The sequence below is a fragment of the Theropithecus gelada genome, chromosome 8 (assembly GCF_003255815.1).
Source record: "Theropithecus gelada isolate Dixy chromosome 8, Tgel_1.0, whole genome shotgun sequence".
NCBI classification, from domain to species: Eukaryota; Metazoa; Chordata; class Mammalia; order Primates; family Cercopithecidae; genus Theropithecus; species Theropithecus gelada.
Window position 1 is genome coordinate 134389915 of NC_037676.1, and position 19620 is coordinate 134409534.

The 19620-nt window shown below is 42.3% G+C and overlaps 1 protein-coding gene across 1 annotated transcript in view; it reads right to left on the bottom strand.

Moving 5' to 3' along the window:
- KCNQ3 (potassium voltage-gated channel subfamily Q member 3) overlaps nt 1-19620 on the bottom strand; it is a 401091-nt gene that overhangs the window by 17119 nt on the left and 364352 nt on the right. Inside the window, exon 9 of the mRNA XM_025394348.1 lies at nt 17032-17058. Within this exon, the coding sequence (XP_025250133.1) occupies nt 17032-17058 (27 nt within the window). The remainder of the gene's footprint in view (nt 1-17031; nt 17059-19620) is intronic.

Genomic DNA, 19620 nt, shown 5'->3' on the forward strand with positions numbered 1-19620 from the left:
GGAGGGCATGTGGCCAAAATATTCTGAGAGGCAGAGTGGCACCAGATGAGATCAGAGTTCAGATAAGTCAGAGACTTAAGAAATGAAATAAAATTTAAACAGAGATAGAAAATAGGAGTTTCCTTTGTGTTCTAAATGTACCTGGGTCCTACAAAGATGTTTGAGAATAAAGTATATGAAGTTTGCATTTTAAAAAACACATACCTGTCCATTGCAGCATTATTCACAACAGTCAAAAGGTGGAAGTAACCCAAATGTTGTCCATCAGTGGATAAGTAGATACAAAAAATTAATGGACATACAACGGGATACCATTTGGTATTAAAATGGAAAGAAATCCTGACACATGTTGCAACATGAATAAACCTTGAGGACATTATGCTAAGTGAAATAAGCCCTTCATGAAAAGACAAATACTATGTGATTCCACTTATATGGGATATCAAGTGTGGTCAAGCTCATACAAACAGAAAGTAGAATGGTGGTTTCCAGGGCCTGGGGGCATGCAAAAGGGGAGCATTGTTTAATAGGAATGAAGTTTTAGTTCTGCAAAGTAAAATGTTCTGGAGATTGGTTTCATAACAATGTGAATATATCAAATACTATAGACCTGTACTTTTTTTTTTTTTTTTAAACAAGGTCTCCCTCTGTCATCCAGACTGGAATGCAGTGGTGCCATCTTGCTGACTACAACCTCTGCCTCCCGGGTTCAAGCGATTCTCCTGCCTCAGCCTCCTGAGTTGCTGGGATTACAGGTGCCCGCCACCACGCCCGACTAATTTTTGTATTTTTAGTAGAAACAGGGTTTTGTCATGTTGGCCAGACTGAGTGCCCAGCACAGAACAGCCAATACCACTTATAGAAGTCAAGGCCTTCTCTCCTTCATTCTTTCATCCTCTCATCTTTTCATGTGGAAAGGATGAGGACTAACAAAAGATCTGATGTCCCCTTTAAGAGTACTTTTAGAATGCTTGCTAGCACCATGGTGTACCCTGAGAGAGACAGAGAAAGCAGACAGGTAATAAACACCTGTCACCTACCACATGCCAAAGTTTTGAGGCTTTGGTGTCCTATTTTTCTCTCCAAGAAAAGATTATAAATGAAAGTTTCTGTCTGTACTTATTTCTTAAGATATTTTATTCTTTAAAATAAAATGGGAAATGCTAATTGGAGATGAGATGATAATGAACACGAAGTGGCCAAAAGGGGCCTGGAACTTGACGGACCTTCCTTAAATGGCATAAACGTTGAAGAAGATGATGGTAATTTCCCTTTCTTTCTTTCTTCCTCTTTCTTTCTTCTTTCTCCCTTCCCTTCCCTTCCTTTCCCTTCCTTTCCCTCACCTCCCCTCACCTCCTCTCACCTCCCCTCACCTCCTCTCACCTCCCCTCACCTCCCCTCCCCTTCCCTTCCCCTCCCCTCCATTCTCTTCTCCTCCTTCTCCTTCTTCTTCCTCCTTCTTCCTCTCTCTCTCTCTCTCTCTCTCTCTCTCTCTCTCTCTCTCTCCTCTCTCTCTCTCCTTTCTTTCTTTCTTTCTTTCTACAGAGTCCTGCTCTGTCACCCAGACTGGAGTGCGGTGGCACAATCTTGGCTCACTGCAACCTCTGCCTCCCAGGTTCAAGCGATTCTACTGCCTCAGCCTCCCGAGTAGCTGGGATTACAGGCATACACCACTACCCCCGGCTACTTTTTCATATTTTAGTACAGACGGGGTTTCACCGTGTTGCCAAGGCTGGCAATTTCTTTACAGCTTTCACACTGTTCATGGTAGAGCTGGGAGAACCAAATAACTCCTATCCTTTGTGTGATGGTTAATTTTATGTGTCAACTTTACTGAACCAAGGGATCCTCAGATAGCTGATAAAACATTATTTCAGTATGTATCTGTGAGGGTGGAAGAGATTAGCAGTTGAATCAGTAGACTGAGAAAAGATCAGCCTTCACCAATGTGGATGGACATCATCGAATCCTTTGAGGGCCCAAATAGATCAAAAGGAGGGAAAGGGTGAATTCACTCTCTTTGTTTGAGCTGAGACATTCATATTCTCTTGCCCTTGGAGATTGGAGGTCCTGGTTCTCAGGTCTTTGAACTCCAAGACTTACACCATTGGAGCTCATGGTTCTCAGACCTTTGGACTTGGACCGAATTACACTGCTGGCTTTCCTGGTTCTCCAGCTTGCAGACAGCAGATTGTGAGATTTCTCAGCCTCTATAATTATGTGAGCCAATTCCCATAATAAATCTTCTGTTATACACCTCGATATATTCCATTGGTTCTGTTTACTGGAGAATTCTGACCATACACTTTATTTCTCTACAGAGGAATTTATTATTTTGTGGCTAGCAATAAAGATTCGCTGTTCATTTAGGTTTTCTGTGCATTTTTCTTGGGACACAGGTGTGCTTCTTAGCTGATCTAATCAATTGACATTTCTAGAGATTTCTCATATAGAATTGATAGATGCAGGAGGCATATAAGGGCAAAAGTCCCAGGGAATCTTCAACTGGCCTGTGCACTGGGAGGACGGGGTGGGGCCACAAGAAGTTCCTGCCGCTTGCAGTGGGGAGGAGCCTGACCTCTCCTGTTCCTGAGTGGTGACTTGGGATTCTATCTGTGAGATGGGGGCCTGTTAACAGGAACCCTTCTCACTTTGCTGTGTGGTTTTTCCTTTTGCCCAATAAGTTCCATAACCCCTCACTCTTCAAAGTGTCTGCATGCCTAATCTTTCCTGGTCATGTGACAAGAACCCGGTTTCTTCCTACAACATTTTTTTGGTACCCAGAACATGGAATCTGAGGAAGGGAGGGTGAAATGGGGACCCAAAACCTTTAACTTTTGCTTCTGAGCCTTTTGGTCCTATGGCCTTCATCTTCTTTGTTTCGGGACAGTAATGACACCTATTTTTCCTTTTACAATACAGTACTGGAGGTGGTCCACACTTACCCCAAGGGCCACAGACACACGCGCACAGGACAGTTGGACCAGGCAGCTGCCTACCCCTACTTCCCTACCAGCCGGAGTGCATGGCTGTGGTGTGTGCCTCATGTGTGTGCAGTGACCAATGACCATGCAGGGTAAGGATGAGCCATAGCTGCTGCCTGGGCCCCAAGCAACTGGCTGGCATTCCCCACCACGTGTCCACAGAGTCCCCACCTACCCCAGCTAGAGACTCCAGCTCTCTCCCACAATAGTTAAGCTTATCTCCCTGGTGCAGAAACCATTTGCCATAAGAATAAGAGGTTCTTCCCCCAGTCATCCTTTTCTCTTCTCCACCCTGTCAGCAGTTAACACAGCCCTGCATTTAACCTCCTTTTCTCTACCCTGTCAGCAGATGACTTTAAAACAAGGGTTTGTTTTTTGTTTTTTGTTTTCCTTTTGGAAGACATTTTGTTGGGCTGGAAATGATTGGGATCACTGTATTTTTGGTAGAGTTTTAATTGTGAGAAAGGATTTGTGAGGTTAGTCTTAAGCTGTAGCCAATCTGGTGTGCTTTGCACATCTTTCTGTATGGCTGGTAGCAAACTTTGCTGCAGCAAACTTTTGCTCTTGATTTACATCCTTAAGGGCGTGGCCTGTAACCTTGTGGCAAGGCTTTGTTCAGCCTTTGGGCGGCCTAGATTCAATCCTGGCCTAGGGAATGAGTCTTTTCTGGTATGATACGTGAACGTTTGCTGTTCGTTGATTCCCTTACCCTCTATGAACCACCTTGGATTTTCCTTTCTCTGAGCCTTTAGTAAAGTTTGAAAGTCAGAAATATTGGCTGTTTGGCATGGCTAAAGTTGGCTAATAAGGGAGTTAAAAGGATTTTCTTAAGGAGTGCTCACCTTAATTAAAAGTGGATTATCCAAGTTATAGTTACATTTACAAGGACTTTGTTTTCCCTTTCTTGGACCTTGTTTTGCTGCAAAAAGGGTTTTTTTTCGGTTGACTAAAATATTTTTCTCCATTTTGCCTTGCCACTTTTAATGCACACATGAGAGGGGAGAGACCTCTGTTTTCCTCATAGAATCCCAGTAATTAAAAGTACCTGAAGGCCAATAATCCAAATAGGAGATTGGCAAACAAAAGATCTTATGCGGACTGGGTTTTCTTCTGCCTGTCTGTATAGTTATATATGTGTTGTGTGTGTGAGATGCCTATAAAAAGAGCTTTAATTAATTGGCCTAAAGGAAGATAAGTGCTTGGATCAAATATTTTTTAAAGGGAAGATAAAAACTGTGGTACCTTTCATTTCATGTGACTTTAATCTTTGAAAAATAAAAACAGCCCTAATAATTATTGGTAAAAAGCAGATGTCATCAAAATATAACTAGGTGGACTAAATTATGCAGGTCAGATACTAGGTTGGCTAAATATTTTAAGGTTATTGGCTGCATTTTTGGCATTTGAGAATTTTTTAATTTGCTGGCTTCACAACTGGTAAGGGCTGGGGACATATGGAACTAACCACACCCTTAATTATGCTGGGAGGCATCAAACCTTGGCTGCACCTAGCACATAATCAAAATAACTTACTAGGTTTTACATTAAAAATTGTTAAAAGTTACCATTATGACATGTAGTTGAGACTACTGGAAACAGATTTATGTGGAAAGGATGAGGTGTGTAAGAACAGTAAAATGTGTTTTTAATAAAAGGTTATAAAAAGGTATAAAATATACATTCTCACTTAAGGTTAAAGAATTGTTTTAAATTAGATATGACAAAGCTAAAAGTTTAAACACGTGGTGGAGGGATTGTAAAAATTAATCTTGCAAAAATTCCGTGTGTGAATATATTGATTAAATACAAAAGGGTATTATATGGTTTTTCTGTAAATTGAGCATTAAAATAAAAGCACAACGAGGTATTCTTAAGGCACTAATCTTCTCTTTAGCAAAATTTGTAAAGGGTTATAAAAGGTTTTTGCTTTTTTAAAATTTCTGAGTCATCATTTTGGCAAAATAAATAATTTATGGTAGTATGTAATTCTATTTCATAATGTAAACTGTTTTAAGCCTCTAACATATTTAACAGGTTTGCCCAAATCAAACTTCAGTTTCAAAACTGTGTTTCCTGATATCTGGATTTTTGGATGCTTCAGAGGGCCTCTGGAGTATCCAGAAAAGAGAAGTAAACAGGATTATTTGACATGTTTATGTACATGGGATTGCTACAATGGTATTCAATCTTCTTTAGGCTATATTTTGGCGAATAATACCAATATATGTTCCAAAATTGTATGGGATTTCTAAAATCTTAATGTCTAAGTACATGCTATCATAATTAAGATTATGTTAAGTTACTGGATACCATGAGATAACCAAACTTCTTTGTCAATTGTGTTTCTAACTCTAACTACCCTGGACATTTTGACAACTGTTGCCTTGTTTTAACCTCTTTCAAAAGACGGTTTATAATAAGCTACAGAACTTTGACAGTTGCTCTCAAATACAGGTTTCTGATAACTTTGGAGATTGTGCCATTGGAATAAAGAAAAAATGTACAGGACTCATGAAGAGCTAAAAATGTTCACGAATATCAAGCAAAACAAGAGCTAACTGAATGAACTCACAGAAAACCAAAGCAATCTTTTTTACTTTTGCTTGGAATATTGCTGGTTCTTGTTTTCTTTTTCAGAGTCAAGGAAACTTATTTTGAACTATTTACAGCCTTTACCTATTGAGTAAGGTATACTCTGTGAACAAAATTTGGAGCATGTTTCTTTCTCTCTGTCTGCTTGTCCTAGAATTTGGAAACTAGTTGTGACTATTCTTTACTCATGGCAATACAGTTGTTTGCATCAGTGCAATAAGAATCCATTTTCTTTTGCAACAGGACACAATTGTAGAAACTGGTTGTTTTACCAAGGCTTTGACTGGAAAAGCATCCTTTTAAGGAGTCAAGCTTGACTTGCAGAGCCAATAAAAACCCCTTGGAAAAAACTGGCCTTATACGCTTGTCTACACAGTCCCTGTACAGGGTTCTTGACCTGTGGTCAGTAAAAAATGTCACTTTCTAACAGGCCCAGGATCTCCAAGTTTATCTTGGGACCTTAAGAGGAGAGGATCACCCAACTCACAGGTATTTGAGGATACAAACCCATGACTGGGCTCTGCTTTAAAAGGTCTTATCTGAGATTCCTTGTGGGACAGAGTTCCATCAAAGCCAGTCTAAAAGGCCTATGTAGAGATAATTATTCTTGCTGCACTTTATGCAAATAATCAGGCCAAGTATAAGACTAAAATCTATTTTGCAAACAACGTCATCCTATCATGATTTTTTTTTTTTTTGAGACGGAGTCTCGCTCTGCCGCCCAGGCTGGAGTACAGTGGCCGGATCTCAGCTCACTGCAAGCTCCGCCTCCCGGGTTCACGCCATTCTCCTGCCTCAGCCTCCCAAGTAGCTGGGACTACAGGCGCCCGCCACCTCGCCCGGCTAGTTTTTTTGTATTTTTTAGTAGAGACGGGGTTTCACCGTGTTAGCCAGGATGGTCTCAATCTCCTGACCTCGTGATCCACCCGTCTCGGCCTCCCAAAGTGCTGGGATTACAGGCTTGAGCCACCGCGCCCGGTCCCTATCATGATTTTTTTTAACAAAAATGAGTATTGGAGAGAGAGGAATTATGTTTCAAAACCTATCATAAGTTTGTCATTAAATTCTAAACTCATTCGTTGTTTTTTAAGTTTTTGCCTACATTTTAGACTAACCCTGATTGTTGCTGTGAACTACCCAGAAATCTCTGGGTGCAGCTCAGAAGAAACAAGAGGGATGGGTAATGTGAAAATCTGGATCAATATTCTAGTTCTGAGCCATTATCTTGCAAATCCTGCCAGACGATGGGAATAAATAGAGTGCCCCTAACCCAGAGGTTTTCTTTTTGGGAAAGTAAGACCAAGAGAGATAACCAAAGCCAAGCACCATGCATCCAAAGATATCCTTTTCTCTCCCTGGGTGTGTCATAAGACATCCTTTTCTCTCCCTTGTTAGAGAAGGACTTAATTCCACAGCTTCACTTTAGTATTCAGCTCATGATAAGGAGTCCATGCAGTCCCCCCAAGACACATTTTTGTTCCAAACTCAATTCCAAGCCTTGGGTCAAAGCCCTAGGAAAGAAAACTGGATCTGAGGGATCCAGAGGGAGATAATAACAGCAGTTAAAAGACACAGCACAGTTAAGTGTGACTGATTCCTGCTGAGAAAGCCAAGCTTCCCGTTTCATGGATAAAAACACCCTCTTATATCACACTAGTATTCATGGCATAAATGATGTCTAGGTAATTCAAGGCTATTGACAGCAGGGGAGAGAGGGCATATGTGGGTAAGAGTGGATACTCCTACCCTGCAGACCCCCCCATTAACATGGGTGAAAGCCTCTTTAACACCCATGGGTGGCACCCTGCCATAGTCACCAGGACTCAGGGATAGAAGGAGGAAGGAGAGAAAGAGGAATGCCTCATTTTCCCTCCCTCATGTACCCTAGGTATTTGCTAGGAAGAGAAAGGAGCCAGGGACACCTGTTCCCCTCTTTGTAGTTGAGTAGCCATTCATCTCTGTACCCCTTTCAAATGCTTCCTGAACCTCTGGGATGCCTTTGGAAAAAAATGCCTTTTTTTTTCCTCCCTTTTTCCTCCTCTGTGCTCTCTTCAATGATAGGTCATTGTGTCTCTATATTATGGGAGACTCCCTTCAGATGGAGCCTCCAAACTGGGAAAAGTTAATTTCCCAAACCTTAAACTGGTTGGCTTAGGACTGGGCTCAGGGGAAGGGCCTGACGTGCCATCAAAAAGGTAAAAGTTTGTTTGTTTTTTTTATCCAATCGGGCTTTTTGCCCTCTCCCCATGCAAACTGGTAAAAGTCCTTGGGATTTTTGAGCTGTCCTTACCACACCCTCTTATTTCATATTTCTACATGTTTTCTAATAACTCAGTTTGTCCCTTCTTCAGGCCATCAAACTCCAGTCATGCAACTGGAGCTTTGGGCAATGGCCCCTTCTGGTGGGAACCCTTGGATAGGCCTCTGAGGGTGATTTGACGGCCGTTTTCCCAAAACAGCACCCCTGTCAACAGGAAGCAGTTAAGATCTGTCTTCATCCTTATCCTCATCCTTATTCTAATGGCAGTTAGATGTACTTCTTTAGAGTAGGGAATGATAGATGCAGGAGGTGATAAGGTCCCTGGAGAATCCCCAACCAGCCTGTGCACTGGGATGATGGGGTGGGGCTGCAGGAAGTTTGTGCAACTTGCAGGGAGGAGGAGCCTGGCCTCTCCTGTTTCTGGGTGGTGACTTGGGATTCCAACTGAGAGATGGAAACCTGTGAACAGGAACCCCGCTCACTTTGCTGTGTTGCTTTTCTTTTTTTCCTTTTCACCCAATAAATTTTGTAACCTCTCACTCTTCAAAGTGCCTGCATGCCTAATCTTTCCTGGTCATGTGACAAGAACTCGTTTTTTTCCTACAACAGAATCAGGTGACTGGAGAGAAGATCACAGGCCTAGGCCCCCAAAGCTTGAAGGATGAAAGAATAAAAGATGGAAGGAATAAAATTAGGACCTTAATTCTTTCTTCAGCTCAGTGTAAATCTACTTAGCCCTTGAAAGGCCAGAAGAAAAGTCTTCAGTGGATTCTTCCTTGTTCTCTTGTTTCTGGTAGAGGTAGAGTTTCCTTCTTTTGTGCCTGTTTCTCCTGCCCCTGTGTCTCTCCCTACCAGCACTCCCGACACTACATTGTTCTTTTCGGCTGACACATCTGCTCCCCCCATCAGATTGTGAGGGCCTTTCCCATTAGAATAGGAGTTACAATTCCCCAAGAATCTTCAGGGCTGACAAAAAGCAGAGCTCTTAATGCTCAGTGTTTAGGTTAGGGAAGGCAGAGGATAGAATGAAGAAAGGATGGATGGAAGCAAGGAGAAAAGTGTTGCAAAGCCAGGATTCAAATCTAGGTTGATCTGACTCCTAAACTAGCTCTACAGCATATGGAAATAACCCCAGGCCAAGAAAACCTGGAAATATGGGTGCAAATCAGGATAACAATGATAATAAAAGCAAATCTTTAAATAATACTTACCATGGGCCAGGATCTATTCTAAGCACACAATCCTTACCACAGCCCTAGGAGATAGGTACCCTTATTATAACCATCATATAGATGAAGAAACTGAAGCACAGTGAGGTTTGTAATGTGCCCAGAATCACATAGCCAACATTATTAAAAGTAATCTGTAACTTGCAGTGTCTAACGTGGCAAAACAGCATGGTTCCAATTTTACTACTGTGGCTGGAAACTCATAGAACAAAGGACCGGAAGTAGCTTGGAAATCACCTAGCTCAATCTCTGACTTCTAGAGATAAGGGACCTTGGGCCCAGGTGGCAGGTGATTCCCAAAAGGCTGACTATCCTGGGGAAGGGGAAGGACAGATAAGGCAAGGGGGAAGCAGGATTGTGATTAGACTGACCACTCGATTGGAAGGAACAGCATCATGATTTTGAAATAACTCTGATGTGTTAATTGGGTTATCTCAGTTAAAAAGGAATGCAAAATTAGTTCTGCTGAACTCAAGGGCCTGTTTGGTTCCTTCTAACCCAGTGAGTCTGCGGATCTATGAGGATGATTCCAGGACATTTGCAACTGGTACTCCAATGATACTGATGTGAATGTGGAGAGCGACATATTTTCTTCTGGTCTCGTAAGAAATGTTTTCTCAATTTACCTAAATCTCTTGTCTGAATAACACACCGGTTGATCAGCACTGATCTCTAGTGAGCATTTACTACAGGCTGAGCTGTCTTCAAGGTATGATAGGTGTGATTGAGCCAGCCCATGTGGTCAGCATTATTATGATCTCCACTTCACAGGTAAGAACATGGAGACACAGAGAGGTTGCATAAGTTGCCAAGAGCACACAGCTAATTACAAGGGAAGCCAGGTTTTGAAGTCTAGTAGTCTAACTCTGGACTGTGTCCTCAGTCCCTACGGTTATGACTACCTCCTAATTCTACTGCCTGGTTATTTTTAGTCCCTAGTTAAAAAGAAGAAATGACCATAGATCTGGAGGGATCCAGGCAGACACAGGTTCAAATCCCAGCCCCTGTGTGAACTGTTTCACCTTGCTAATCCCTAGTATCTCCATTGGTGTAGGGGGATAATAAAATCCAAATCTCTCATAAATATCTATCTCAAAGTCATGTATCCTGGATCTGCTGAGACAGGTTCCCACCATGTGCAACCTACCACACTTGTTTTTGGCAAACATAGAGGGTTAAAGTGTGCCGCCCCGCACAAACACGCTCTATTGCTAACCCAATACTTGGGAACGTGACCTTATTTGGAAATAGGGTCTTTGCTGATGTAATCAAGTAAAGATGAGGGCATGCTGAATTAGGGTGGGCCTTTAATCCAATGACTGTTGCCTTTATAAGATAAATGAGAGGGAGATTTGGGACACAGACACACTCAGAGGGAAGAAAGCCATGTAAAGTGGGAGGCAGAGATTGGAGGAATGGGTCTAAAAGCCCAAGGATCACCATGAACTACCTGAAACTAGGAAGAAGCAAGAAAGGACCCTGGTCTAGAGCCTTTGGAGGGAGCATGGGCAGGCCTCTAGCTTCCAGAACTGTGAAAGAATAAATTTCTGTTGTTCTAAGTTAACCCATTTTGTGGCAATTTGTTATGGCTGCTGTAGAAATCGAATAGCAAATGACGGCTTGGTGAATGTACTAAGTGAAAAGTTCTGCTTTTAGACTGATGAAGCCAAGTCAGGGAGCTGAGGCATATTCTTGGGTGCTAAGGGATACCATGCTTATAGGTAGAGAGAAGACCACATGAACCATATGGGGGACCATCTTTTCCCTATTTTTGAAGTCATAAAAATGGAATGTCTATACTCTCAAAAGAATTGGGAAGAAGCTGATAGCTCTACTAGCTTCTCTCCATGGAAGGAGGTGAAGTATCCAACTGGGTTATGGTGTGTGCAATAGCCATTCGCCCATGTTCTTTGATTGGGAGAGTTCTGTATTAAATGTCAGTGTTCAGATATGGTCTTTCTCTCTCTAGCTCTCAGTGCCCAGTGGCTGCCTGGGAGAGTGTCTGCTCTGTCCCTGTGCTGTTTCCAAGGACACACTTGGTGAGAAGTGTTGCCCCTAGAGCCAATCTTGCTTTATCCAGAAAATGTAACCTGTGTTTTGTTTTATTTTATTTTATTTTTATTTTTATTTGTTTCACTTTAGTTCTGGGATACATGTGCAGAACATGCAGGTTTGTTCCATAGGTATACATGTGCCATGGTGGTTTGCTGCACCTATCAACCCACCATCTATGTTTTAAGCCCCACATGCATTAGGTATTTGTCCTAATGCTCTTCTGCCCCTTGCCCCCCATCCACCAACAGGCCCCAGTGTGTGACGTTCCCCTCCCTGTGTCCATGTGTTTTCACTGTTTACCTCCCACTTATGAGTGAGAACATGTGGTCTTTGATAACCTATGTTTTAATACTTTGACTTCTAGGTATATTTCTTAATTGATTCACAATTCAGAGGGGAAGGGGTATTATGCATGGCCCCCCACACCCCACTATCCCAAGAGGAAAATTGAGACTAAGCCTTCAGCACCTATCTGGGATCCCTCTGAGGTTAAATAAAATTGGTCCAAATCTCACCTCTGCATTTCAGTTACTCTGCATTCTGGGATAATATTGCAGGGTCTGGATAGCAGGAGAAAATACTAATAGCTACGGCATTGTGTTCAAGCCTTTTGTTTTGCTCTGGTTAACAATTTCCTCATCAGTAAAATTAGGGGATTGGATTGATTGAGTTCTAAATTCATGTTTACCTTCAGTAGTCATTGATTCTGGAGCATGGAAGGTGTTTGATTGCCAACATTGTTCATGACTCCGTGAGATAAATTTCATGTGGCTGATGTCACAGGGAGAAGGCAAAGTGTCAATTATAGAATCTAACTAAATGCTCTTTCACTCCACAGATGACCCTGGCTCTGTACCTTTTCTTGCCTCTATAGCCTCCTCCTGTGGCAGGGACCTCAGCTATGTGGGCCAATGAAGGGTAGAAGAGAACAAAACGAGCCAAAGGGACACCTTCTGTGACTGACTAGATAACTGTTCCCAATAACTGGAAGGAGGAGCACAGTGGGAAGAACCATGGACTACAGAGCTAGACCAACTGGATCCAAGTCTTGCTCTTGCTACTTTCTAGCTTTGTGACCTTCTGCAAGTCACTTATCTATCTGACCTCAGTTTCTCAACTATAAAATGGGGATTAAAAATAGTACCTATCTCTTAGGGTGGTTATGAAGATGAGATGTGCTTACAACTATGCCAGGGAAGCAGTCAGCATTCTTTGTAAGTTACTGTTGGATTATTTGATCCAAAGAATGATTCTCTACTAAATTTGACCACTCTGTAATGGGAAAGACATAATTATCACATAGAGAGAAAGATGGTACCTGGGACAGATTTTTTTTCCCTCTGCAAATATGAATACAGAGGAGAAGATTCCTGAAGGCTGCTGTTCAGACTGAATTGGTAGAAAATACAGAGTGAACCACTGGGCTCAGGCAAGCAACTGCTGTCAACACAGTTATCTATTTTGAGAATCTAAAAAATGCTAGTTTCTATCAAAAAGATGTCTTTAATTATCAGCACTGTTGCATGTCTACTGAATAGTTATTACTGCTGTTCAAAATGATGGACCTAACACAAAATGCCAGTCTTAATATGGTTAACTGTTCATGTTTTTTAATGCAATATTATTATTAGGAACTTGAAAACTTACAGGTAGAATTTATGCCTGTAATGAACAATTATCGTGTTTTGTCTGCTTGATGTTTCATCGCTCATTCTTTGAGAAAAAAGGGCCCTATTCTTTTCAAGAACTGAGTATCCCACTTCAGACATGTGACCCTAATGGGGGCTGCTAAGCATAGTATCTTATACCAGCACCCACCCACTCTAACAGGTGGAAATCTGGTCCAGAGCTTAGGCAGTAGCAGCTTTTACTCTTCAAGGGGTAGAGGTTGTCCAGGGTGTGAATATATGACCCAGACTGGGTCAATCTGAGTGCTTCTCTGGGATTTTAATAACTGGTATTGGGTGAAGGGTAGATGGACAGAGGACAGAGGAAATATATGTGATTTTAGAACTGTTAGTATCCACTGCTTCACCGATATGGAGAAAGTCGACTGAGAGAGTAAAATTGTCACAAAAAGAGAAACAGAGATAAGAGATGAAGAAAGAAAATCCTGGGGTCCCATTCCTTGTTTCTTAGGGGTTCTCACCCTCTCTGATGGCTGGCTATGTGAACCAGTACACCTCCCTCAGTTTAAGTTGGGTGAAACACTATGACACTTATAGAATAATGAGTCCATCCATCCATCCATCCATCCATTCATCCATCCATCCATCTATCCATTCATCCATTCACTATCTCACAAAGTTAATATCTACTAAAAGCCAACCATGTGTCAGGCTCTGTTCCAGGCAATGTGTCAGGTGTAGGAGATAATACAGTGAATAAAACAGACAGAGCTTAGCCCCTGGGAGGCAACTGACTTAATATATATATAACAGGCAATCATCGTAGGATCATGGGGATAGAGGCAGGGGCATGGGCAGAGGGTCAGGAAAAATCTCTCTTGGGAGGTGACATTAGGTAGGCTCCAAAAAGAAGTGAAGGAGAGGGCTATATAAGATGTGAGATAAGACCTTCTGGCCGAGGGAAGACAAGAGTTGAGATCATGCGTCCATTGTATTAGCCGAACTCATTCTGCACACATGGATAACAAGGGCATAACAGCCACCTGTGCTGCAGGCAGAGTCCAGCTGATGCGGAGGAAGGCTCATGGACTCCCTGTGCATCTGCAAGGCCCATCTTCTATGTTTGACTTAGATGTAAGTTACATAAATGCTTGAGATCAGTTTCCTCATAAGTAAAATAGAGGTACAATTCATCCTTGACTTAGGTCATCTTTTATAGTCACTCAGCAAATACTTGTGGGGTACATCTTACATTTCAGGCAGAGTATTAGCCTTGTGGAGCTCATGGTCTAGAGAGGAAGGGATGATTTAACAGGTGTATATGTAAATATGTATCATATTTATGTCATATATAAAGTAAGAACTTTATTATATTTGCATAGATATATAACTTTTAAATCAGTTTATTTGTATAGATATATAATAACTTCTAAATGAGATATATAATAACTTTTTAAATCAAGCCCATAGTTGGTTATAAAGCTGTCACTTATGAGGGCTGTCTTGACTGTTTTGATTTATGAGGATTTGAGGAATAAAAGCTCAGTTGAATTCTTACAATGAGTGGGAGGTTGGCTTTGATAATTTTATGCTTCCTTCTCACGATATCTGATTCTAAGGTTAATCAAAAGGAAGAGAGCCAACTTCTACTGTGGGCTTACTAGGGGCCCAATGTTATAAAGTATATATGCTTTATTAGGGAAGTTCTGAGTCCTACCTCAGGGCATCATGAGTTGGGCATTTAAACTAGGTGAGAAGGGATGGGAGGGTGTCAGCTGCCTTCACTTTCATGAGAACCAAATAAGATGACATATGTAAAATGTTTTGCATAAAATTATCAAAGCCAACCTCCCAGTCATTGTAAGAATTCAGCTGGGCTTATGTTCTACAAACAAGTCCAAGTAAATCAAAACATTCAAGGCAGCCCTTATAAAGTCATAGCTTTACAACTAAATATGGACTTGAGCTCTTTCCAATAACCTAACTGGAAAGTCATTTTTCTTATCCCCAGTATAGCACCAGCATGTTAAATTACAGAGAATATAATCCTTTCATCAGGCTGACAAATAAACAAGGGTATGGGCTACCTATGCTAGAAGGAAGCAATAAGGTGAATTCCAAATCTGACTCTATTTAGAAATATGAATAAAGGGGCTGGGCACGGTGGCTCATGCCTGTAATCCCAGCACTATGGAAGGCCAAGATGCGCGGATCACCTGAGGTTAGGAGTTCAAGACTAGCTTGGCCAACATGGTGAAACCCGGTCTCTACTAAAAAAAAAAAATACAAAAATTAGCCAGGTGTCGTGGTGCTCACCTGTAATCCCAGCTACTTGGGAGGCGGAGACAGGAGAATCACTTGAACCCAAGAGGCAGAGGTTTCAGTGAGCTGAGATTGTGCCACTGCACTCTAGCCTGGGCAACAGAGCGAGACTTTGTCTCAAAAAAAAAAAAAATAAAATAAAATAAAAAGAAAAAGAAATATGAATAAAGGAAGGCTGGAACACCAGGTAGCTGTCAGCCTGTTGAAGAAGCTATTGTAAGGTGGAAAATGCACACAAGCAAGTGTGACTCTAATGTACACGTACATTCCTGACATTCTGTAGTCACCTGGTTCCCTGCCTCCTGGGTAAAGGAATTGATTCCTCTGTTGACAATTCTTGCATCCCGTTTCCAGATCTCATTTCCACCTCTAGGCTATGCAGCTATAATCACACCTGGCATCTTACCTGCTAACGCATCAGCCAACCTGACTCTGTCCCAACCCTGGATGAAGGAGACTGAGTGACTTACATAATGACTTAGGTCTTCTTCTCTGAGGAGGGTGAGCCACCAAACACCCAACAACTCTGACTCGGAGAAATCATGGGATAGATTTTCCCTCTGTGCTCTTAGCAGAGTGGGGATTTCTTGAAAGGGACATGAACAAGTTGATGACAAGATATCAGAAGCCCCTCTTCTAGAGAGGCATCCCCAAGAAAGCCTCAAAATGCATCTATCTGAGTCCTAATTAAACCAGAAGTGCTGAATCCAGGGGACTGTGATATTTGCATGCATATTTCAATGAATTTTGTTCATGTCTGTATAGAAAAGGCCCTAAAGGTAGATTTAATAATTCACTTGCAGTGTCAAAATCTGCACGATTTAAAACCCTGTTGGTCATGAAAGAAGGAAAGCAAAGAACACCCTGTTGGGAATCTTGAGACCTTGATCATCTACTCCCGGTGCTTATGGGCTGTGTGATGTGGGATGAGCCTGTCCTCTCCAGGGACCTTGGTTTCCATAGAAATATCTGCAGAGATCTCTGTGGTGTCCTTTCACTCTGTCTCTAGGAGCCATGAGCTGCTGCAGATTCTCTAGTGAATGTCCCAACACCATTACTGTCATTCACCTAACCCTCCTTTACAATCTGCTTAAAGGCCCTTACAGTCCAAAGTGGGTCCAGGCAAGAACCACATAATCCATTTGAAAACACACCCAAAGGAAACAGAACTGACACCATCAGTAATTGCCTCTTCCAAGTGGGATTTTGTGTGGATGGGGCTTCATGGAAACACTTGGGAGAATTTGACTTGGCCTCCCAAAGGCCATTGTTCTCAAGTGGCTCCCCTGTAAGGTAGTCCCGGGTCCTTTCACCTCCTCTGGCCAGATTCTGTCAGCACTAGAAGGAGAGCGTTTGGACTTAGTGTCCAGGAGATTGATTGTGAGGACTCACAAGTGATTTGTCAATAATAATAGTTTAAAAATGGCTTCTACATGTCATATAGGCATATAGATGATGTGGTTTACTGAGAAACCTCCACAGTCATGAGGATCATGAATTACAGTCTTGATTCACTTACCATCTGTTAGCCCAAGAAGCAGATGAAGTGATATATCATGCAAATAACATGGTCTTAATATTCGGACCTGACTTTGAATTTTGGTCTTGCCACTCAATCTCAACCCAACCTCTCTGAGCCACAGTCTCCTCATCCACAAAGGACGATATTAGGGCCTATCTTACGTTGTGGTTGTGAAGACCAAATGAGATAACATATGCAGAACTCCTGACACAGAACCCAGACCCTCAATAAGAGGCTGCGGCCATGATTCCTATTAAGTTGCCCTCAGATCAACCACAAGGAAACCAGGCAGAGGACTATGGTGGTCAGCAACCATGTGACCCCAAAAACTCCATCTTGGGACCAGCATGACCACCCATGGGGCCCTACACCATATGGAGCAGGATGCTCTGTCTTGACACAAAGATGGGAAGAAGGGAATTCATAATCAGAAACTTACCTGGATGCTGCCTCCAGCTGTTCTTTCCTGGAAAGAGGAGAGGGAGAAAAAATAAAGCATAAATTACGTGAAACAGCTGTATTCTTCCTTGAAAGATTGCTGCAAAGCTTCCCTCTGAAGATGATGGAGCAGAGTTGAGCTCTAGGACAGGATGGTCAGTGTGGAGGGAACCAACGAAGGAGGTAGGTTTACCCAGCCAGACCCCAGCCCACGTTACTCCCATTGGCTCTGAGGTTTTCAGGGCTCTTTTCAGCCACTCATTCATTCATTTATTCATCCAGAAAATGGTTGCTGAGCACTTACTCTGCCCCAGCTCTCATGTTGAGCTCGGAAAATTTGTTTGGTAGTGGGGACAGATCAAGAAACCAGGAATGTCATAATGTAGCAGTCACACACCCAACATAACTCTATCACCACCAGTGTCATCATAGCAAACACTGTCTTAACTCAATTAATCCTCATAACAACCCTATGAAGTACTATTATCATCCCATTTCCCTGAGGAGAAAATTGAGGCACAGAGGGGTTAAATGAATTGCTCAAGGGCTCACAGTTAGGAGACAGCAAAGTCAGGATCCAAACCCTTGTGATCTGGCTCTGGAACCCTCACTCCTAGCTGGGAGGTGCACCAGCCGTGCTTTACACATATTCATGACTCCAAGCCTTTTCTCAGGCTCTCCTTCTGCCTGGAACTCCCTTCTTCTTTTCCCTGCCTGGAACAGTCCTACTCATCCTTTATGTCCACCCGGAGGGGCCCTCCTGAAGGTTCTTATTCAATTGTCCAAGGTCTAGACAGAGAAAATCCCCTCACAAATGAAATGGTACTCTGTCGTTATCACGTGGATCACATCACACTAGAATTACATGTAGTCTGTTTTTTTTTTTTTATTTTTCTTGTCTAAAATATGAGACCTCTGCAGCCCAGCACATGAGAGTGCTCATTAATGTTGAAAGAGTGACTGGCCTAACATGGGGATCCACAGGTGGGAGGGATGGAGACAGAACAAGAGAATCATGGCAGAGAAGTAAAAGGGCCAGTTGGAGAGTTAAGAATTTCTGCTTTGAGGGTCAGCTCAGCATCTGGTTACAGTGTGGCCTTGGGCTGGTCACACATTCTCTGGGCCCATTTCCCCAAGAGCACAACAAAGTGATGAGTTAGTTGATCACAAAGCAGGTGGATACAGAAAGCTGTGACTATCTAGGATGTTCTAGGTCTCTGAGGCCAGGAGAAGTAGGAAAGATAGTAAGGGGAAGGAAAGGGTAAGGGGGCAGCTGAAGGGCATATTGGAAGAGAAGGTATGATACGGAGAAAGTTTAAAGGATTACACTGTCCATTCCTCTTTCACTCTCCACGATGAGTATTTCATGCTTCCTGCTCTACCATCAGACTTCTCTCACTTCTACACCTTCCTCCCAGCTGATGACCTTGACTGCCCTCTCACTGAGATCTACCCATGGTCTCACCATCTGGCCACCCACTGGACTTCTGTTTTGTGCCAGTGGATGAAGGGCCCATGCTCTTAATGAAGGCCCATACTCCACAGACCAGGCCATCTCTGCTTCTCTCACCTCTAGTCTTTCCCCTCCCCCCATATGCACATTTATCCTTCTCTGCTAGACCCTTTCCATCAAAGAAAAAATTTTTGGCCTCACACCCACTCCAGCTGTCACCTACAATCACTGTCTCCACTTGCTCACTTCCTCATCACCCTTTAGTTTGTGTCATCTGGCTTCTGTGTCCAGTGCTCCACTGAGATTGATCCAGCCAAAGCCCCAGTAAACTCCAAGTCACAACATCCCATGAGCACATCCCTATCTTATCTTCACTACTCTTATGATAGGATAGGACCAGAGCAGTTGACCTGTCCAGTTAACCGTTAGATCCCCAATACCAAATAGAGTTCACATAAGGGATGATCAATAAATATATGCTAAATGAATGGAATAAATGAATAAAAGGGTTTTAACAACATTCCAGAGTGTTCTAGATCATGGTTGCTAACAGTGGTTTCCCAGGGCAGTAATTCAGGGGCTTCCTTTTCCCTTCAGCATCAATACTCCCTTGCAGCCCAGATTCAATCAGCACAGACTGAACACTTGCTATGGGCTAGGGACTAAGACAACTACTCTCACACATTTTATTCAGTTTGACCATCCAAACAACAATCTTCAAGAATGGGTCTTATTATCAAAATGACCCTTGTATCATTTCATCATCATTTTATCCAGTTTTCTCCCTAAGTAGTATTTTCTTCCCAGAGATACAAAGCAAAATAAAAACATAGGTTTTGGCACAAGACCTGGGTTCCAATCTTTGTTCCATCATTTATCAGCTGAGTGACATTAAGGAAGCTAATTAATCTCATTGACTCTCTCATTCTTTACCTATAAAAGCAGGGTTATGAAAAATGGTTACCCCTTCTACTTACCTTCCAGGACATCCTAAAGCTTAAATAAGATAGTATGTATGAAAGCAGATCCAATGTTATTTGGCCATAAGAAATGACTAGTGCATATAATCCCCTTTCTCCATTTCTAAGCACTCCAATAATCTTGACCCTGGTCATAAAAGGAACAAGTCCTGGTTAC